At 36.4% G+C, this 23,062-nt stretch overlaps 1 protein-coding gene across 4 annotated transcripts in view; it reads right to left on the bottom strand.

The window, feature by feature from the left end:
• The window catches only part of NR2C1 (nuclear receptor subfamily 2 group C member 1), a 52,998-nt gene that overhangs the window by 6,288 nt on the left and 23,648 nt on the right, over positions 1–23,062 (bottom strand). For 2 of the 4 annotated variants that reach the window (XM_063322782.1, XM_063322783.1), the window contains exons 3-11: positions 20,235–20,465; positions 16,717–16,798; positions 13,799–13,978; positions 11,223–11,370; positions 11,033–11,123; positions 9,526–9,710; positions 5,593–5,755; positions 4,037–4,158; positions 836–975 (exon numbers count right to left, since the gene is read on the bottom strand). In XM_063322782.1, the coding sequence (XP_063178852.1) occupies positions 836–975; positions 4,037–4,158; positions 5,593–5,755; positions 9,526–9,710; positions 11,033–11,123; positions 11,223–11,370; positions 13,799–13,978; positions 16,717–16,798; positions 20,235–20,465 (1,342 nt within the window). The remainder of the gene's footprint in view (positions 1–835; positions 976–4,036; positions 4,159–5,592; positions 5,756–9,525; positions 9,711–11,032; positions 11,124–11,222; positions 11,371–13,798; positions 13,979–16,716; positions 16,799–20,234; positions 20,466–23,062) is intronic. The other 2 variants (XM_063322784.1, XM_063322781.1) reach the window with 2 other exon arrangements.

Raw genomic sequence — 23,062 nt, 5'->3', positions numbered from 1 at the left:
CATCTACCTTATTAAAATATGTTAAGACTACAAACAGATGAAGACTATACTATTTTTGTTTGCCTAGCTTTTAGTGCTGAAAACCTTGTGAGCGTTCACAAGCACATAAAGAAGATTAGCTGAAGGACTCCCCTACCACTCAGAAGAACATCTTCACTGCAGATGAAAGAGGAGGCCAACTGACATCTCTTTCATTTGAATGAAAAAGACGTAAAAGATGCAGGATGTAGGATTAAGAAGAAAGGAAGTATACTTAGTGAAGATCTGTTGAAGACTTGCATTAGTCTAAAACGAGTATATAGAAGTCAACGAGACAAGTTATGTACAGGAAGTATATCACCATGTTGGCATTCAGCTGCTTTGTCTCACAGGTATGAACATCAAGGACAAGTGGGTCATTCTTTATACCCTTGATCCAGAAGAACCATATTCACAGTACACTTGTGTTCTTAACATTGATGCTACCTGACACATTCCTAATTTGAGCTGATGTATACTAACAGAACAGCAAAACACTATAAGACATTACACAGACACACAGTAAAAAACAGTAAACGCTAACCTATATTAGAAAGATTTTTATTTTTTTTTTTATTTTTAAATATGAAGGGGAGGAAGTATTAGCATAGCTGACTTTTGCAAAACTGCTAAAAAATTTCATCTTCTGAACTGCTTTTTCTAGTATTATTTTGGTTCAACACTAACTCCTAAACTCTACAAACAGTAAATTTTCATTAACAACTGAAGGATAATTAAAAAACTTCTGCACAGTTCAAAATTTAAAAAACATGACGTAATTCCCCAAGCATTGCAATGCGCCCAGTATACACCTTACCTTGCTGTAAACTGCTGTGAAGGTGATTAACAAATGCAGTTAATATAGTTGCCACATTCATAACTTGTGAACATTGTGCAAGACCAAGTGTAAAAAGTTCATTCCAGCAGGCTTTTACTAATGATATGCTGTTATCCTGTCTGTTAAAAAATACAATAATTTCACTTAATAAAACCAGCCATTTGCATTCACAGGTTTTTTTAGTTTGAAGAACAGTTTATAAAACATTCATCTAATTCAACCATTGCAATCAGTACCAAAATGAAGCCCTGCATAAGAAGTATTTTTATTTGCATGCTAGGATGAAAATACCTGTTTTAGAGTGACACTTGTAAAGTAGTAATTTTTGTTTTAATGATCTAAAAGGAAATAGATCTCCATCACAAAAGCAAGCTGAACTTACACTAAACGACAACTGTCTAGGCATATTACATACTACTTTTCTTAGTATTTACACTAATTTTTGGATAACATTTGCAGGCATGGACAAAAAAAGTTTGCATTGCTCCTCTATTGTGGATGTAGAATAGATTCAAAGGTCTATTTAAAAATACACATGAAATGGAACATGTGAGGTCAACTTACTAAGCTTCCTGACTGCTATTTTCTGTATCCTCTTCATGTTTGGAATCAGAATTGAAAAACAGACTTTGAAGTATAAATAGAAGTCATGAGGATTTGCTTGATGGAAAAATTAGTCCTTAAATTAAGTTTCATGTGTAGTCAGTATTTTTTTTAAATGCTGAAGCTTAAAATTAGGTGTATCAATCCATATTCAGGCACTTCCATATTAGTAACCTTACTTTCGGTATTGCCAAGCATCTGTAACTCGTAGAGCTTAACAAGAACTCGGTACTTAAAAAGGAAATACTACCAGTGAGGAGTCAAATTCAGGTACCACGTTTTACAGTTTTAGCCAGTAAATATAAATAACAGAAAGTTAAAAGAAGCATAAGACCTATCAAAGAAGGAAAGCATATTAAAGCTAGGATTTCAATTACAAAAATACAATGGAGTGGATTTTGCAAGAACGTTGATGAAAGTTTCAAGAACGTTTTCTGATGATTTACTGCAATACTAATATGCCAAATGACAGATTCACGTAGACTTGTCCTATACTAGATTACATAGAGCTTACCTAGGGCAATATTTTTTACTATGATCCAGTTCCTGTTATGGTAGATGTGATACTGTAGATGCAGCTTCTACACATATTTGTCATCTCCTGTCGAAGGGACTATGCTGAGGAACAGTGAAAATAGGGTGTACTGGCTACTCAGCTGGTATGCGTGTGGATAAATGTATTATCTAGAGCAACTTTATGGCTAATCAAACTTAAGCAGCCTCAAAAAACTAAGAGGCTGTAACCAGCTTGATGAACATTTCGAGTAGGAATCTCTTGCCTACAAAGATCCTCATGCAGGAAGATGAACTAAGCAATAACTTGGTATTGTTAAGTAAATCAGTATGCCAAAGCCAACTATCTTTCCAGCACTAAGGAAAACATCGCCTGAGGAAGGAACCACCTGGATACAATTATCTATCTTCCTTACAAAACCATTACTATGGTTTTGTTTTGGCTCGTCATCTCCTCTCAATTACTAGTAATTTCATTTTAAAAGTGAGATGAGTCACCCTTCCAAAACTCAAAATTATAGTACATAATGTGCTCAAACTGAAAAAGCTGCATTAGTTTCAAATAAATCTCCACTTGAAAAAAGTTACTACCTTAAGCTCTTCAAAAGGAAAACTTTATATTTATGTTAAATAGTGTTTAAATATACTGTTGGCCATGATCTTGACTGGGACTGTAAATGCTACCACAGGTGACTATTAACACTATTAAGACAGCCTACTCCTCCATTTTTTTTTAATCAAACAGAAAAACATATTGGGAAATAACATATTTTAAAAAATACGCAGATTTTCCATAAGCATTTCTTGTTAATCTTTTCAGAGAGACAGGTCTTCTGTACAACATTTTATTTTCAAAAAGCAATTCCCATTTGTTGTTTTAACACTAATTTGCAGCGTCCCTCTGTTACAAAAAGCTTTAAAAACGTATAATGATATAATGTACTAAGTTAATTTGCTATGTATTTTGAAATTCTGCAGGGCACCGATTTCTACTAAAATAAAACACCACATTTATCTGATTTTTTACCCTCGCTATTGTTTAACTTTATAGAATTTCACTTTTTCCTTCTCCAAAACAGAGGCTCCAGTTACACACAATATAGTATCTTTCCCCAGACAAGGTAGAATAATTTAGCTTAAACATCTGAGCAAACACAAATGGTAATCACAGATCATCCTGCTTTTGACAGCCTTCCTGGAAAAGGGGACAGTCCCTCACTTTAAAAAGAAATTCTTTTTGCTACCACTGTCATACACTATTTTGTTATTGAATTAAAGAAAAATACTGGAGATGAGAACAGCCAAACATGACACATCCTCTATTTGTGTCAGAGCTGATACAGTATCTTTATTTGTTTGATGTGTCTTCATAAAATTACTTCTGAAAATAACATAAATCACTTTTCCCTATGCTGTCTTGAGATGTTTTCTCATGATGATTGGCAATGTACTACTACATTTGTCTTAAGAATTTTAAGCGCTACGCTGAATTCTGCTGGAAAAGCAGCATGTCACACAAACTGTAAAAAGAATAATAAGAATTACTTTCTGGTTACAGCAACTATTTGTTTTTGGAAAATCCCCTGAAATTAAATAACTTAATCCTGAATGCTTGCTGAATCTAGCTAATCTTTTTCTTCATATAGGTTATTAAAGGCAAAATTGTTACTACTAATTCACCTATAAAGATAACAATATTTGGGGATCCAGAGAGGAGCTTCTTTGTGGTGACTGCCTGATAAGCATCTTAGTTCAGGATGTAGCTATTAAAAAATGATGGGAAGTCCTATTTACTAAAAATTCATTTAAAAAGTAGCAGCATGATGGCATTTGATTGTTACAAATCTACTCTTTTTTCCTTCAAAATCCAACCAAAGTACCTGAATTAGACTGAAACTGGGAGTCGTTTTGATTAAGAAAATTTACATTCATGATGAAGATCTATAAAGCAGTTTTAATAAGTAGATTTATATTTTTAAATGTCCCTGAAGAAAACAGTGGGGAAAAAAAAAATATTAAAAAGTGCGCATTCACAACATGAGTGAATAGTCACTGAACACTTACCCTAAAGCTTGGAAAGATGGAATGGAACGTGCCCAGTGCATGGACAAGAAAAGCAACCTGGAGGCAGACTCGCAGATATAGTGAACGTTAAGATATTCAGGCATAGGAGAAGGCATGGTGAGCTGGCAACCAAAAAACCAAAAGAAAAAAAAAAAAGTGCAAGTCAGTCATTTTATTTTCTTCGTAAAAAAACATGGTAAGAAAAAAAATCAGTCTCAGAGTTAAAAGAAAAAGTAAAATTGTTTTTTAAATAAACATGAGATAATCCTGAAATAAAACTGAATGGTGGCCTTTTTCATTATTAGTCACGCTGTTGTACCCCATAACAACTACAAAGCAACAAAAAAGGCAAGCAGTTTGAATCTTTAGCTCAGATAAATATTAATGTCTAGGTCACCTGGAGATGGAAAATCCCAAATAAAACACAACTTTTTAGACATTTTCAAAGAATAAGAGTTTTAAAACAATCATTGTAATTAGAATGAAGTTGCTTATATTTATATACAAATAAATACATAAAAAAATCAAACACAAAGGCATCATTACTTTCTCAATTTGGCCCCAGAGGAGTAGAATAAGTGTCCTAAAAAATTAGAGGCATTTCCACAGTTCCTGGGGAAAGTGTGTGTGGGGAAATTCTATTTCACAAACATCTATCTTTGTACTTTTAATTAATATTTTACAAATAAATACATCAAAAATCTTTTGATGTGAGTAAAATACCTAATATACAGCTGCTCCAAAGTCTTAAAAAATATAATCAATGTACATCAGAAGGATCAGCTCCGCCCTTCTCAACGTATTTAAGTAAAATCAGTGGTGTTACCAGAAAGTGGCATTTGACCCCAAACTGTTATATTGTAGTTTTATCTTCAGAAATTAATACTTCTTAATGTTGTGTTTAATTATATAACTATAAAATTTTTGTTTTGGCTAATACAATTTAAAAAAACAACTGATATGCTTGGTACTGAAGAAGTTTTCAGATGAGCTAGCTTTTTGATTTGTCCACGAATAATAAGATTAAAAAAATTGATAGAATTTCTGCAAGCTTGTAAAATGAGAAATAAAGCCTAAAAATATATGACTCACTAAAAAAGAAACCTTATTTTCCCTTAACGATTAAAGTCAATGAATACCATACTAAAATAGAGCATATACACAGAGGAGAAGCTGACAAATACACTTAAGAGTCACAAAATCCAGGTGCAGATTGCATCAGATCCACCTGTTAACAAGTGAGAACGTGGATGCTGACTCCCTGCTTTGTGCGACTCTTGCTTATCGAAATCCCTTTGCATGGATTACTTAGTATTTTAAGGTAAGAAGCTATAAAACAAACAGTGCATCTAAACCACTGAAGAGAAGACGTACCTTTTCCCCAACTAATAGTTAAGCAGTGAACAAAAGCAGTGCATTCATCACAAATGAATGCTAATAATCGAACAAATAGTTACTCTTCTAAGAAATTCAAAATAAGATTTAATCAGACCATTATTTTATGTTACTATGTGAAAATGGTTATAAGTAGTGAACAGTAAAAAAGTATGTGGTACCCTGAATGCTACATGTGCATCACTGAGCAGTGGCCCCTCTATTTCAACGATATTCATGCTTGTTTCTCCACCAACCAGCTGCACGCCGGCTTCAATACTGTCAGAGTTCTGGCACGCTGCACTCTCTCCTGGATTCAATGCTTTTGCAAGAGTATCAAACGCCCTGCAAGACCACAACAAAAAAGCAAACAAATTTAGAATGATAATAATAAAAAAAAAAAAAAAAGAAAATTCTAGAGACCATTTCAATTTAGGAGGAAGCTGCACATGTCTGAAACCTGTATTTAGATACCTGTTTCAAAGAACCGGATTTGGCGAATAGAAGTCAGTAGCATGCTTTTCCTGCCACTCCACCAAACAAAATCCCTGAAAACTCCAACTTAGAGTGGCTCTGAAACAAAAATTAGCAGCGGATTCTGTTCACACTAGTCGCCAACAGATTCACAGTTTTGACATATTGATTGTGTTGCTGAATCACAGTTTGCCTTTCAAGATCTCTTCAGTGCTGTTTACTGAGAGCGCTGGCATGAGCGTTTTGAGGACATCAGGCTGCTGTTAAAGCAACTTCATGCACGTGTAAATTTTACAGACTTTTGCTGCTATGAAGCACAAGTGCAACAAGCTTTTTTTTTTTTTAAAGTAATGAGTTGTGGTTAAGTTATTCAGCTTAATTTAAAAAGACTGTTTCAAAATACATAAGAGAAAGCACTCTCGTGCTTTCAATACCACTCTTAGTATCCTTTGATGTGAGGCAGTGGCTCCTGCGAAGACCAAGTCACAGGCACAAACGTTATGGGGGAGATGCCAGGAAGAGCACAGATGCATTATTCATTGTTTTGATGACAGTATTTCATTTGATGACAAATCCATTGTTTTTCTGTGCATAAATACATCTGAGAACCAAAACTGATATATCTTCAATCAAAAATATACAGATTTGATCACTGCCTGCAGACAGATGACATATCCTGAGAGCAGTATAATTTGTATACAGCGTTGCATGAAGAACTTATGCACAGAGGTCTGAAAACTTTACAAAAGCTGATCAACAGCTTGTATGTAGAACTGATTCTGAATTTATAGAGACATGTTTATCACCACAGAATCTAAAATCACTGATTTAATGCCAAAGTCTGGAGCAGAATTTTGCCACTTTCTCTTCCCCCCTTGCTATCTAAATTCATTAACATGCTAAAAAAATCTAAATATTTACTATGTTTGACATAACCATTTACAACAAAACGAAACGTCACAATAAACGAGCTGCTGACACTGCCTCAGGCTTGAGATGGTAAATGAACTAGTTTTGGGTCCTACACTAGCCTGCACACCTTGACGTGTACAAATAAGGGTGACTGGGGCACGTGCAAGAGGACTGATAATAAGTGGACTACACAGACAAAACTGGGATGTTTTCCGTCTCAGGTATCCGGTAAGTAGGCATAAAGGCAATGCATTCATGGGTAAGCTCTAGAAGTCACATTATTGGTCTCCTGCTAGGAGATCTGAATTTCAGGTCCTGCGTGGCTCATTCATGGCAGCCTTAGGTAGAAGAGGCAAACTCAGCAGCTCAGTGCCAGCTGCTTCTTAGGAAAAATAGGATCTCTGCAGGCCTCTTCAGGTAGCAGGGACAGAAATCTAAGAGAGGATCAAGACCTCTCCTTTCCCCAAACGGTAAATGTCATATCCATCTGTCATGATCCTGTATTTATTCTAGTAAAGGCTGAAGAGTCCTTTTTAAATAGGGTGGGCAGGTACACTGGTTAACCATGTCTGCCCATAATATTCCAACTTATTCTCTCAAAGAAATCTTTTCCCTATCTGTGTTAGGGATAATAGAGGATGGTCCGAGTGAGATACGACAGAAAATTACTAGTTGAACCAAACCCAGTATACGTGCCGAGAAAAAGGACCTCAGTACTGCTGCTGCAAAAACTACGTGTGTATCCATGAGAACCTGACCTTTGAAAAGAAGACAACAAGAAGGGAGTACAACAATGTAGTCAGGTATCAGACAGACGCTGTTAGCAAAGCTGGATCATGAGTCCGGTAAGGCTCGCTGCATGCACTGGCCACGCGTGCAGCAACTCTAGCCTGTACTTCTGCACTCAATCCGGTGCAGGATATAAGGGGGCTGTCTCAGGCCGGAGAGGGAGAGACATGAGTGCACTCTGAAGATACAGGGGACGCCCTGAACAAGTGCTGTGCCTGCCCTCCCTCTGCCGTACCAATGTAGCTCCTCATTATCCTGCTGCTCAGCAGTACTACTATGATCTATGGGGTGGTAAGACTCTCTGAAGTAACTTTTGGAACATTTGGGAACTGCTTAGCAAGGGCCATGCCTACCTCCCTCTGCCGTACCGATGGGTCTCCTTGTTATCCTGCTGCTCAGCAGTACTACTATGATCTATGGGGTGGTAAGACTCTCTGAAGTAACTTTTAGGACATTTGGGAACTGCTTAGCAAGGCTTCGCAATAAAGCTGAATTCACTGCTTTTTTTTCTCTGTAGCAAGGCTTCACAATAAAGCAGAGTTAACCCTTGGGTTTTTTTTCCTTTGTGTGGGCTCCGGTTTGTACGTTGGAATCTTTAAAAAAAAAGAACCGGTTACACTATCTCATAAACCGGCAGTATACTAAGCTAGCAGATGTCAATAGAAGCGTCGCTTCCTCACAGCTCAGCACTGTGGGTCCTTTTCATACATGAAGCCCAACATGAGCAGTGATTGCAAAGTAAAACACTAAGGAAAAGAGAATCTAGAACAAAGCTTGCCTGGAAGCTATGAAAACCTATCCCACAAACTGAGGAAAAAAAGGTATTATCGACATGACAATACATGGTATTGATATCCTTTGCTAGATACAACTTTGGTTCTCTTTTTGTTGGGCCCAGTCACTAACAGATATATAGGACTGCTGATAAACTGTAAAAAATGACCATAGATAATGGCCAGCAGGTTGAGGGAGGTGATTCTACCCCTCTACACTGCTCTGGTGAGACCCCACCTGGAGTACTGCATCCAGCTCTGGAGCCCTCAGCACAGGAAAGACATGGACCTGTTAGAGCGGGTCCAGAGGAGGGCCACACAAATGATCAGAGGGGTGGAACACCTCTGCTATGTATGAGGACAGGCTGAGAGAGTTGGAGTTGTTCAGCCTGGAGAAGAAAAGGCTCCAGGGAGACCTTATTGTAGCCTTTCAGTACTTAAAGGGGGCCTGTAGAAAGGTGGCGACAAACTTTTTAGCAGGACCTGTTGCGATAGGACAAGAGGTAATGGTTTTAAACTAAAGAGAGGGTAGGTTTAGACTGGATATAAGGAAGAAATTTTTTACAAAAAGGGTGGTAAAACACGGTCAAATGTTGCCCAGAGAGGTACTAGGTGACCCATCCGTGGAAACATTCAAGGTCAGGTTGGATGGGGCTCTGAGTGACCTAATCTAGTTGAAGACGTCCCTGCTCATTGCAGCGGAGTTGGACTAGATGGGACCTTTAAAGGTCCCTCCAACACAAACTATTCTGTGATTCTATGATATTCAATTAATGTATTTATATTGACAGTGAGAATTCTGGGAGTTCTCCTGCATAAAAAGAAAATGCTTTTCAAGCTTTTAAGATGATTAATAGTTACAGGCATTAAACTACTTACACAGGTGAGATCTCTAAGAAACAGTTTTATAGGACAATACAAAGTACTTAGAGTCTAGTACAAGATCTAAGACATGTTAAGGACAACCAAAACATAAGAAAATCAGCTATGAGATTTACATTGAAATTAATTTCAAGTACAAACAACTGAAAAGTATTTATTTCTCAAGTGAAATTTCCTTATGATTTCACTTGGAAGAATCTTATATGAACTATCTTCTACATGAGCTCAGGCTGTTATTTTTAACGCAGTTAAATTACCTGTATTTTTAAGTGTAACATGCCTTACCTTGTAACATCACTACTAGCTTGTTCTTCTTGCTGGAGTTCAGATAACGATGCATCTCCATTACTTAAGCTCTCAATCATAGATAGCTCTGTACTGCTTTGTGACATGTCTTTGCATTTACTGAGATTTGCTAATGAAGTCACCACGTTTGCCAGGGTACTTAAATCTCCCTGACATGCTTCAACCTAAGGGAAAAGGAGAGTTTTTAATTCTTTCATATTGTCAGCAGTTAACTTGCAGTAGAAGAATCTAATGTTTACATAAATGAAGAGTTGAGCGTGTGAATAGACCTGTAAGAAAATTATCGTTTTCAGTAAATGGGTAATCGTAATTCAGCAATTAGACACTACTGCTTCTAAAATATGAAATATTTAGACATTTACTTTTACAAGTAATAGCTATCTATTTCTTTCAGAAAGAATGCTACAGATGGTAAGCAACTGCAGAAAGAGAATTTATCATCTCCTCTCACTAGTCAGTCACCAGGACTATAAGACTGCACTAGATTATATTTTCAGCATCTTCCTTCCTTCCTCGTGTAAATGAGTCAGTAGTAATAGGGTAGGAGAACGTTTGAAAAGAAGGAATGGGTAAAAAGTCACTTTTAAAAGCAAGCAGGAAGAGAATTCTGCTGCACTCTTTCTGGTTTTTTATGTCTTTATTTAACTGCAGGGGAATAAGGTGATTCAGTGTTGATCAGCAATTCAGAGAGGCAGTAAGACAGGTTTCCCTCCCTGCCCCACAAAAAAATATTAATACGGAAAGTGCATGATTACAGACAAGTACACTGCTGCTAACACCAGCGTGCTACATGTCGTTTAGCTTGCACTGTCGTAGTCTTACAGACAGAGCCAGAAAAGTGAAATAGAATAAACAACTTTTGATGGGGCCCTTTGCAGACAGAGCAAGCGAGGCAAAATGCATGAAAACAGTATGAGGTAATTTAATATCAGCTAGAAAAATACAAAAGCTTCCTACTGTGCATGTGTAGGGAAGTTATCACATGGCTTTAGCGAATCAGTAAGTGTAACAAAACCGAAACAAAGGAAAAGCAGCTTAGACATAAGATGGTTGCTGAGATAGGTCTTATTAGCTTTGCAAGAAAAAAAATGACCGATTCAGGCGAAAAGAAAACCTAACAGTATTTATGAAATGCACTGTGATAATGCCATGTGAGGTTTTGCAAACACCTCACTTTATTGGTACAAAAGAAATACCCAAGTGTCAGGATTGCCCAATACAAAGAAAAATAATGCAGCCCTTAAAGCTCTCTAAAAACGTGGAGGAAGGCGTCTACTTTGTAGAGTTTTTAGCATTTTTACTATGCAAGGCTAAAAGCATTCTTGTGAAGAGAAGGTATCTGCAACACCGGCCAATGTTGTAAAGGAATGTTTTAAAAATGAATTTAACAAAACACAAGTACAACAAAACAGAACACCCTTCCTTCTCGACATTCACAATTACAGCAAACAACTCTAATTAATATATGTGTCATATCAGCACATACCTTATCTGGGGTCATCAGCACAGTAGGCTCACTTTTTATTGCAGACTGATGAATGTTAACAAACATTCCCGATTCCAGCAGACCTGTTGATCTGACACAGAACAGCACACATTTTAATTTTGATTAATTTTAAAATTAATTTTTCCTGTTTCAGGAAAGAGAGAGCTGCTTCTGAGTAGAATTTACATACCTTGCTGTTTCATTGTCAGTTACAAAAGTTGGAGTTGCAGCTAATGGGCTACGAAGATCTTTCCGAATATAGATCTTTTCTGTAGAAGCTGCACAGTTTGAAGATTTTTCTCTTGACACTTCTATAGGTTTCCTCTCACACTGCACAGCTAACAAAACAATATGCAGCTATTAAGTCACATCCCAAATTACAGACTAAGAAATAATCCTTTTTTTCTCTCTTTATTTAATACGCAATTTTATTAAGGATTCTGAAAATAACTAAAAAAAATTTTCCCATAACCAATAAGCTAACGTGGATAAAAATCAACACACCAATTTGATTTGTTCATAATAAAATGATGTAGTAGTCAAAGTCTGAGACCAAACATATAGACGCTAATTTTTTCAAGTTACAATTAAGGAAGAAATCTCCTTATACCTTACTTTTAATTTGTATCTTTAAGTGGAGGCTTATGGCTTCTCCTTCTCTCAATTTCACTATCCCACACTCTCAGTTCATTCGTGAAGGACCCACTGTACCCTTTTCCACAGATTGTGGGTCTGGGTTGAACCCGCATAACTTTCTGCACTTAAAAAAGCTTCTCAAGTTAGGACCTTAGACAATACAGAGGCAAAGGGACATTCACAAAGTTCAGTTCTGACCATTTAAAATCTGTGTGACATCCTGACCCACAATCACTGACTTCAGAGATGAAGCAGATTTTTAATTTGAATAGCCCAGTGAAATGATGGAATGAATCTGAGCTTTAGCCTACAGATACATCACCTTACTTTGGATGGATTAGAGAACACTAAAATGAAACTTACACTATTATACCCTATGGGGAACTTTCTAGCTCTACAGAATAAAGACAAAAGAAACCAGTTTACAGTTTGATTTTAAAAGCTTAAAAGCGAAAATTAATTTGTGGAAACATTACACTGTTACTGTAAAAATTAATAAAAGGTATTTACAAAGTACAGTTTTTTAAAAAATACGCAATAAATTGTTCTTCGGTAAGTTTAAAGTGGTGCAAGTCATTTTATAGACTGGAATAAGAACCTGAAAGAGAGCGACAAACCCAGCCTATACATAATTTAAAATATGCACCAATTCACCAGCCTGATAAGCACTGACTACTGGCTAGCACAGCCTCTTTAATACTGTACTGCACATAAAAACTGCTTAAGCCTATAAAGAGATTCCTGAATGTTCATTTTTTTAAAACACAGAGGCAAATAGGAAAAAAATGATTTTTTTTTTTCAATTATGCAGTTTTGGAAAATGTGTAACTAAAGAAAAAATTAAAAAGCTCTCAAGTTAGTAGTAGTCTGTGATGCGATTTGAATTTTCATATTGGTAAGTATCATAAAACCAAACGTCATAATATCAAGTACTGACAATGCCATAAAGCTAGCCTGTAGCCCATGAACGGTGCTTTGAAAGGGTGGGAGATGGAGGGAAAAGTGTCTTTTATCTTCCTTTGCTAACCCTGTGCTTGCTAGCTGGATCCGAGTTTGCTGAGAACGGGCCAAGACTTCTTCAAGGGACAAATGACCCCAGGGAGGGAGCTACAGGACAAGATAGTGATGAGTTTTCCTCTCCCCACTCCACTGAGGAACGAGACTTCTTATCCCAAAAGAATCCTCTCCTCCGCTCAGCATTCCCCCACGACCCAGAGATCCTTTTCCTGCCTTTTGACCCCCAACCCCAGCGATTTTGTTCTGCTTGAAGAGTCTTCTGTGGAGGGGCCAAGTACTGCGAGCTGAACGAGAGGGAAAGGGGTAAAGATCCACTTTCACTGCCCCAGCTTTTCCTCCCTTTCTGAATTCATTTCCTCTGTGCTGGAAAAGCGTTACTGGTTTCTGCTGACAGAAGCAGGGCTGTAAGGAGGGGAATGCCCACAGAAGTTCAAGAGGGTCAGCAAAATAGAGCTGGATGGCAGAGAGCAGAGCACAAAACTAATACTGTGCGTGTAGCAACAGCACGGCAGTATGGGGGCTGAAGAATCTGTGTATTGTGTGCTTTTCTGCATATTTAGTATTCTGATACTGCTGCGGTATTACAGTATCACTACATCCAATGTATGGAAATCTAAAAAGGAATCTTAAATCTGCAGGAATGGGTAAGAACTGAACTCTAGATCGCTATGGATCTCTGCCTTGTGAATAACTGTCTCTGCTGAGCTTTGCCAAAAGCGAACAGCAATTGCCGGTAATCTCCATTGTGGAAAAAGCGACAAGAAAGTAGAAGGATTCAAAATGTTCAGTATTTTAATTTATGCATAGAAAAATTGAACGGCACGTATAAAAACCGAAGATGAAGACGTGCTTGACATTTGCCACCTAGGATTAACAATCCATTCACTTTCACCACATGCAATGCGCTTATTAAGTTTGTCGAGCAATACGTATGCTCGAAAACATTTCAAACTTATAATACACTAACTTGTACAATTCTTTAAAAGAAAAAGATACAATGATCTAAAAATATAAAAGCAAAATAACAATTTGTATTAATGCTAAGCATATATGTTGAAGCACAAACTTTAACACAGCTGCTAGCTAAAATAAGTTACACTAATTCAGACTTACAGTCTTGTTTCATCCCAAACGCGATGCATCTCTGCAGCCTACAGTACTGACATCGATTCCGGTGGTGTTTGTTAATGACACAGTCCTTTGTTCCTCGGCACGAATAAACTAAATTCTTCCGTATACTCCTTTTAAAGAATCCTTTGCATCCCTCACAAGTTACTGCTCCATAGTGACGCCCTAGTTACAGAACAACATAAATCATGACATTAATTTTACACTGTAATTTTTTTTTGAGTTTATGTTTATTGAAAACAAAGTATTTATTACTTTCCCCAGAAAAAGAACACCTTTTTTTCCCCACAGGTTACAGATCTTGACATATATCATGGCTATAAAACAACATAAAAAGGCAAGTGAACCATTTTTCTAGTTCAAAGCACTTAAACAGGACAGATTTTCCAAATGGGCAAGTTGCTTATTAAAATCTTGCTGAATCTGTTGACAGCAGTGCTAAAAAATACTAAGAAAACAGGTTAGCAAGAACATAGAAGAAACTCTTCTAATTTATACCATCTTTAGCAATTTTTTTTTACAATGTCCTTACAGTCAAGCCCTGATATTGCTCATTACAAATTCAGCTGTTGAAATTGTATGCATTAAATCTAATGGAACCATGGTAAGTGCAAACATGACGTTTGACAGCAGTAGGTAATCACTGCAAAGCTTCACTTTCACCTTTCATTTTCTAACAGGGTAACGGTACATCCTTAGTTCTTTCAGTAAAACTTCAATGAAAGAATAATCTAAAATAGCTCAATAATTTTTTTAAAAAAAATCATTTCTCTGAATTTTCTAATGTATAATACTAACATAAAAATTTCTGGGATATGCTACAGAAAAAAGTTAAGTTTAAAAATTACTTTTCAGAAGTGAATTGCTTTGATTCTGCTATAGCACAACATATAAATATTACTAAAAAGTACTGGTTCTGATTGAGGCATGCTTGGCAATTCCAACAATTTTAATTCTATGCTCCTGAAGAAAAACCAAAATCCTAAACCCGAAGATCACTGACAAACACTCAAAATCCATACTGTGGAGACACTAAGGCTGCTCTTTGAACTAAGTAGGGCACATTGCAGAAATAAATCTCAAATATGAACCAATTTAAGGGAAAATACATCTTTAGATTCTCTCCTCACAAACTTTTTTTTAGATGCATCAATCTCATCTGCCTGAAGTTTCTAGACATTCTAATAGGTTTTCTAGATTCTTTTATGACAACCATATTACCACACCACTAAAATGTGAAATTTATAAAGCATCATATATATTAAAAGAATATTGCAAAGTGAAAAAATTTAACAGCAGCTGAATTGCAAATACTTAATATCCATCCTGCAAAGCACTGGGGCTGCTGCTTCACCTACTCTTTGATGTAGCTTCCTGGACTCCAGCTTGGAGGTGTCCGAGGAGCAGTTTGCCCAACACTGTCACATGGGAGGCTCCCCAGAACCTGCAGCTGCTCAGGGAAATGTGGGGCACCCTCCCCAAATTCAGTACCACTGCTCGATATCCTTGGGCCAGGACAGGAGGAATAGCTCCTGGGATCTCCAGCCTCCAGCCCTCCACTGGGGAGCCAGAGGAGTCTTGCCAATTGGAGGAGACAAACCAGATCTTTGCCTTACGTTTGGCAGAAATTTCCTTTGAGATGGGTGAAGTCTGACACGTATTTAGAGCTCTAGGAACTATATTTTTAACACTAAACTTTGCTGCAGTAGAAAAAGTTTAACTGGTTTTGTTTTCTAGGGAGTTTGCTCCCCATCCTATTACTTCTCACGATGACATCGTAACACTACTTCTTCCCCCTGGACCCCTACGTTTATACACTTTATTCCCATCGCTTCCCAAAAGGAGCATTTAACTGCAGCTGTCATATTTTAATATTACTGGAGGTCCATCATACAGACTTCACTGACAAAGCATAAGAATCTTCTAATGGAGCAACCACTTCCCTACTTAAACTAATTTTAGCTAAGTAAGTGAAGAGCAAAGTTAAATGTCTCATCTCTCTTACACCCCATTATCTTCTGTAAGAAAGAAAGTGCAAAGAAAAAGGAGCTTTCAGATAAACTATGCTGAGGAACAGCCCTTGTAGTTCTCTCTCTCTCTTTTTTTATTTTTTTAAATAAAAGAGAAAAGACATCCTCTCAGCAATTCCAACTCTGACAGATCTGGAACATCCGATGGCAGGCGCACATGCAAAGGGAATATGGGAGACAGTGTTCTCCAGTGCACTGCTCCCACTGTATTTCTTTTCAGTCTCTCAGTGACATTACACGTAATTCAGTGCATGAAACATTTTTCTTTTCTTACCTTAGCACTCTGGCAATGTATGAACATACCATTCCTAAGCTTACTTTTTACTGGAATTATAATGCATTTTTACAATTTTAATAATGGTTCTTCAAATAACCAACTGTCCTGCACAGATCTCATATTAGGAATTTTTTCATATACTTGCAAAGTCTTCCTTGCCTACTGGCTTCATATTTAAAATAATGAACAGGTTTCTCACATATTTTAAGAGAACCTGTCAACAATAACAAAGTTCACCACATTACCTTATTTTAAGGAAGAAAAAACTCTCAATGTTGTTGCTTAAGTAAATTATCAGCTAAATTTTTATAATGGAAAAATAATGCATCAGCCTAAGAAAAAAAGGAAAAAGCTACCTGGCAGAAAACATTAAATTTATGGTGTAAACCAACAATAAATCCCACCCATGGACACCAGAATACCATTTAGCGTAATTCTCCACTGAAAGAGTAGTGTATCCTTTCTGTTTGTGCATGTATAGATATATATATGTATATGCATGCAAATTGTTATAGAACTTCAGAAGAATTTTAAACTGCTTTTACAAAATTGCATTGCCCTAAAAAAAAAAAAAAAAGAAATAAAAAAGTAAATACCTGATGCCTTGTCTCCACATACAACACACAGATCAAACACTTTATTTAGGCCCTGTTCATTGGGGGAGTTGTCTGTTAAAATCTGGAAAAAAGTGTGAAAAAATTTCATTTTTCTTTTTCTTACCATCAAGAAAGATTAAAATATATCTCATGCTTGCTGTTTTTCTCTAAAATAGGGAACCAAATCTACAAAGCATATGGTTTTCTTGAGTACATTTTACAGTCTTCATAGACACAAAGGAGCTACCTGCCATGCCACTGTGCTCCTTTTCAGGATGGAACAGAAGTTTTACTTGTAATACTTCTGAAAAGAATTCAAGATTTCATTTATCTAAACACTACTTTAGCAAAATGGACCAGCACTTTGAAAAACACTTAACATCTACATACTCTTACCTTCTGTTCAAATTTGTAATTATATCCTAATGACTTGTTCATAGTACAAAAGAGACTGAAACGTTAAACAGACGGAACAAAAAAATCCCTTGTAAAGGCTACTATATCTACATTCAAGTTTATTGACTGCTTTTTTTATAATACACATAAATGGACCAACAGAAAATGTACTCTGGATGCTACCATTAACTACCAAGTGGTATACAGTTTGGGATTTCAGTAACAGTTTGACATTATTACAGTATTCTTGCCTTGTCTCATTCATTTATCTCTGGTACCTGTAAAGCTTCATTAAGCACATAATATTAGAACCCAGCACCACAGGGTAGATGCTGTAACCTTCCATTTGATCTTTAAAAACTCTATCCCACTGCGACATAAATAAAGACCAGCAAAAATTCAATTAAAAAAGGAACACACATATCACGAGTAACAACTAAACATCATCTTGACAATTATGTAAAACAGAAAAGAAAAAATTATTCTTCCCATTAAAAAGAGATTGTGGTTTAGAAGTTTTAAGAGTTTCTAACTTCTACTGTGTCTTAATGGGAAGCCAGACTCTCTCATTCTTGCTTTGCATATTCAAAACAGGACCTCTGATAAAAAGAAAGATAACTTACCGAAGGAGAAAGTACCCTATCTTCTACAGAGAAAATTAAGAAATCACTTTTTTCAGAAAGTTTGGAAGATAGCACAGACAATATATATGGGAACATTTAACAAGCATATTTGCTTCTAGCTAGCCTTTGTTAACAATACTGTCTCAGAGATTCATCTATTAAGTTTTATTTTAATATAACGTCTTTTTAAGAAAAATAATATTAATGAGTTAAAAGGATACTAACCTTTTGGTCCTTCCTAATTTCCATTATTAACATTATGTATTTTCATGATATTATATAAAATATATATAAACAAATTGTAAGTCCTTCCCTAAATGAAACCTGCACTGAAATGGGAAGTTCCACATAAGGAAGGACTACAGAATTGGGCCCATGAGGACATAAAAATCCCAGACTCTGACAACTCATCAACTGACCTTGAACATGAAGAATAAAAATTGATTATTAAGATGAAGAAGAGCCACTGAATATGAAAACGATGATGAGAGAAAGGGCCTTGCCAAATGAGGCAATGTAAAGATAAGATGCAATAAAGGAAAGGTTTTTTGTCAATGAATGAGGATTTCAAGTGAAGGCTACAGAAGAGCAACAAAAAAGGGGAAACTGCAGATGAAAAGATCATTTAGGGGAGAAAACATGAAACACCCAAAGAGGATGCAATTGAACAACAAATGAATCGTGTATTTCACAAACTTTAAGTGGAAAAAAGAAATCCCTACCCACACATATTAGCTGACCATAGAATTAAAGTGACAGAATACTCTGTTGCCTCTCAAACTAACCTGTTTTGCCCAAACTGTACCAGAACTAGAGCTTCCAATTTTTGTCCAGATTCCCTCTATTCCTGGATTTTGCCTTTTAAACCAGCGTGGCACACTTATCATCTTTCAAGGTGTCTTCAAAAATAATTTTTTATATGGATTACTATAAATCATATCCCATTGGTTTATATTTTTGTTGAGGTTTACCTAAAATACAAAGTGTATGATACCACTAAACATGCTTAAATGCCTTTCGATAGGATTGGCTTTTGCTATTGCTCCCCTATTCAAAGCAATCAAATTCTTTGGAGCAAGAAGCCTGGATGTCCATTTGCAAAGACTTTTGAGTTTAAAAAAAAAAAATACAATGTATAATACAGTATAGGTTTCAAGCTTACACAACATGCAAGTAGCAAATCATAGTAGTGGACTGGCTCCCAGATGAGCGCAGACTCAAAAGAACAGGGGTCTTCGGTTGAAAAGAGATTACTTGAAAGAGGATATAATAGTGATTTATAAAAACAATAGGATCCTTTATAGCTGTTTCTTACAGTGCAAGAGACACCTAATTACATACTTCTCTCAGAAGATCAAATCAACCAAAGTATTCTTTGCACAACATACAATTATATTATAGGATATTATACAGACCAAAGCATATATGGTCTGTATAAATAACAAAAAAGGCTGTTAAACTTTAGTGGTAGCTATCAAATATGATGGTCTTACTGCAGCCTCCAAATCAGGAGGTTACTCTAAATCATCAGCTAATGGAAGTGAAAGGATGTGCTCAGAAGGACCATTGTTTACTTGTCCAGTTCTTAATATTTTTCCTTAAGCAACTGCTTCTGGCCATCATTTAAGTGTGATACTGGGCTAAATGGACTGTAGCTATCCTAATGTCGCCTGGCCTACCACACTGACGTATTTTAAAAGCAGCATAAATGTACTTGGGTAAACAATACGCAATAACGACACTTTAGCTGGAGTGCAGTAATCTACTTCACGCTGAAGGAGCTCACATCTCCCAAGTCTTCTGTGCATGCTGTTCTCATCAGTGCCACCCCATCCTTGCCAGGGGAGGATATGGGGCAAAAAGCCTGGAAGTCGGAGGGTGAGCACTAAGGAAGCAGCACATACTATGTGCATGAAAGTCAAGTGCACTGGGAACCAATTTAGGGAGTTACAACCCTGACTAGTTACAATCTCACATTAGTAAACCCAAAATATTTAGTGTTATTTTCCCACCCCGACTGAGTAATGTCCTTCCCTACTAAATAGTCTCTCTGACAAACTACTTTGGAGTACAATTCACACAGATGAAGAGTAGTTACAGCAGCGTACGAAAAGGAAAACAAGCAGAAGGAAACGTTAAGTGATAAAGACAATGGAGGAAAGAACATGTTTTTCAATGATACATGAAAACAGATGGAGAGTCACGAAGCAGAAATAAAGGAGTGTTGGTATGACAGGAGCTGGAAATGACAATAAAAATAACAGCATTCTTTCTAATGTCATGAGCCAGGGTATAAATTTTAAAAGCAATAAATTTACCAAAAAAAAAAGTTTTCTTCATAATTTCTAAGTATCCATGCTGAGTCCTAATGCAAGAAAAAGTATACCGTTAAAAAAAAAAACTCAAAAAAGGAGAACCCCAGACAGACATTATTTGGAAATAAAACATCTCCTCTTATCCCATTTGAACAAAAATTATGAAATAAAGTGGATTATCTACCTGGATGTGTTGTGCAGATATATCAGGGGATGCAAAAAACAGTTGGTTGACACCTGCAGCATCTGGAGTTGCTAGGATAACTTTTCCTGGAGTGGAATCTTGTCTGGCAAGGATCACCTTGCTTGGGGTAGAGCCATCATGATTTGTTAAGATGAACTGCTTGCCTGCTGAGCTCTGATCAAGTGCTGTAACAATCTGAATCTTCTGGCCCGTCTGCTGATCTGTGACAATCTAATAATACATTTATCTCAAATTGTTATGGTAATTTAAGTTCACCTTTGGGGCCCAATCCGGGCACTTGAAGAAAACGGGAATTTTGCCTTTGACATTTGTGAAGCAGGATCATCTTCCCCTCTGTCACACAAGAGTGAATTAAACTCAGGCAAAACCTTGGATTTTCACTGTATTTGAAACACACTTCAACCAAGGGTGTCTGAAGTCAAAACCTGAATTTGTACTCAAGTTTTACAATTGGCCTGTGCTTTTACAACACTACTGAAACCCTTGATGATTCCAGCACGCCCTCAATCAGCCCTAGGACCTGTCAGGTTACGAGAAATCTTAACTCTCGAACTCCCTGCATACCACGTGCAGTGCTCAGCACCTCCCAGATTTGGCTGCTTAACAAGAAGCTTCCTAATACTACAAATGTAGACTTCCAAATAAAAAAGTAAGCATCAAACAGCAAGTAAAGCAATAATCTTGTTGCATCTGTATATACATTTCAGGCTTTGTTTTTTGGGAGCTTTTTTTTCACATATATATTCCTAAATAAAATAAGTAAAACAGAATCTCTCTCCTTGCCATTTTTTCTTTTTTTAAAAGGAAAAACTTATTTTCATGTTGGATTTCATAATCAAGAACAGGCCTACAGACTGTGTTTTCTATTTTATCCCTATTTTCAAGCACAAATACAGCAGAACTTTATTAAATAATCCTCCACTAAACTCCATTTTTTGCCAACTTTGTCAGGAGATTATAATCCTCAGATAAATTCATCAAGATTCCATGTATCCTCCATTACAAATCTCGCTTTCAATCACTTCCTGCCTTTCTCCATCAAAATGCCTATACGGAAAACTGCCTGGTTTATTCTGGAGACTAAGGGGAATCATCCTACAAAGACTGTTTCCTGCAAACTATTTTTGAATTACAGATCAATAAAATAGCTCAATGGATTTATTTTTTTTACCTATAACCAAACATTTATGTCCATCTATCCATCCTTAACATTTATATGATTCTTACTACTGATTAATTTATTTATTTCACAATCTAACACCTTATCATAACTAGTTTCATGTAATTAGGGCGGCAATATTAATTATATTTTCTAGGTGGAGAATGGGCACAAAGAAACTGAATGAGGCCTAATTTCACACAAATCTTTATAAACTATTGCACCTTCACAACTAGCTTATTACTTCCTCTAAATGTTCAATATACTTAAATTTGTTTCAAAAAACTGTATCGCTTATGCTTTAAAAAGATAAGCAGTGAGAGACAGAAATTATTTGGAATAAAATTTCAGCCATTATAAATCAATACTGCCACTTTCAAATATTCAGAAATTATGAGTTTCAAAATATACTAAAGGAATGTGTTTCCTTCTGGTAGCCTTTTGCTATTAACATTTTTATGGATCAAATTTCAAAGTTTTTCTCTGCAAAACACAATTAAAAGCTTATTTAAGAGAGAAGTCCAGGCAAGATGACAAAATTCCAGTTGCTAAAGATATTAAGAAAAGAACAGAAATTATCATGAGATTCGGGGCGTACAATGGGAAGACAACGCAAAAACCCCACAATAGTTATTAACATGATTAATACAGGGATTTCCAGTCAGTTTTCTCAGATATCCACACGTCCAGGACCACAAATTACTACAGCAGTCCCTTATTTCTTCTTTCAATTTCTCTTTCAATTTCTTTATTTGAAAGAAATGTTCTTTATGTTGGTTCCATATTCCTTAGAAGGCAAACTTCCTTGCCCTTTTAATTCCCTTCTTTGCTTAACTTTCTCCTTTCATTCCGTTTTTCATCATTTTACAATCTTTATTTCTCTTGTGTCATTTCCGGTTATTTTCAAAGCAGCTGATGTTCCCTTCCCCTTCTCTCCAAACATATCTACTTTATTGAGATTAGGAGAAATCCAACGCATGTTATCTGCAACAGGGTGCATACACGTACAAAAGGCAAGCACAGGATATCGTGCCGTTTCTTGAATTTCCAGACCTGCTCTTTAAAAGATACTCTGATCTAAAACCCGTCTCACTATCAAAACTTAAAAGTGCAACTGTATGTACATCAAAAAAAGGCATATACTTCATCTAGGTCGGTTTATGCGAAGTATAGTATAAAACTAACTCAAAATACAGCACGTCCCAAAGAGCAAAGATACAAATTTGAACTAAAGTTGAAATTATTTTCTGGATATATATGCTAAATTATCTGCTTTCATATTACACTCCAGCTTTGCATTTTTAAAAGGTATATACTTGTAGAAAAATATGGCAGGACAGTAGGCAGAAGAATCATTGCTACTTCACACAATTCACTTCACCTCCTTTTTAACAAAGTGTGTCCCAATTCTTCAATTGGCTTCCTCCAATTCCAGGGGGATGCCCATGTAATTTTCACTGCATGATATAGTAGGTGGAGTGTTACGTTAAAATCAGTACGAAGCTGTTCAATCTGTATAAATGGTTTCTGCAGCTGTCAAGCATTTGACAGAAGCATAAGAGAAAGCAGTTTAAACAATTAAGCAGTCTGTCTGCAGCTGACCTCTTATGGCCATATACCTGCAAAAACTTCACCTAAATCGCAAAGG

Source organism: Chroicocephalus ridibundus, chromosome 1, assembly GCF_963924245.1.
Source record: "Chroicocephalus ridibundus chromosome 1, bChrRid1.1, whole genome shotgun sequence".
Taxonomy (NCBI): Eukaryota; Metazoa; Chordata; class Aves; order Charadriiformes; family Laridae; genus Chroicocephalus; species Chroicocephalus ridibundus.
The sequence above is the reverse complement of the archived record's forward strand: the minus strand, read 5'-3'. Positions and strand labels throughout refer to the sequence as shown.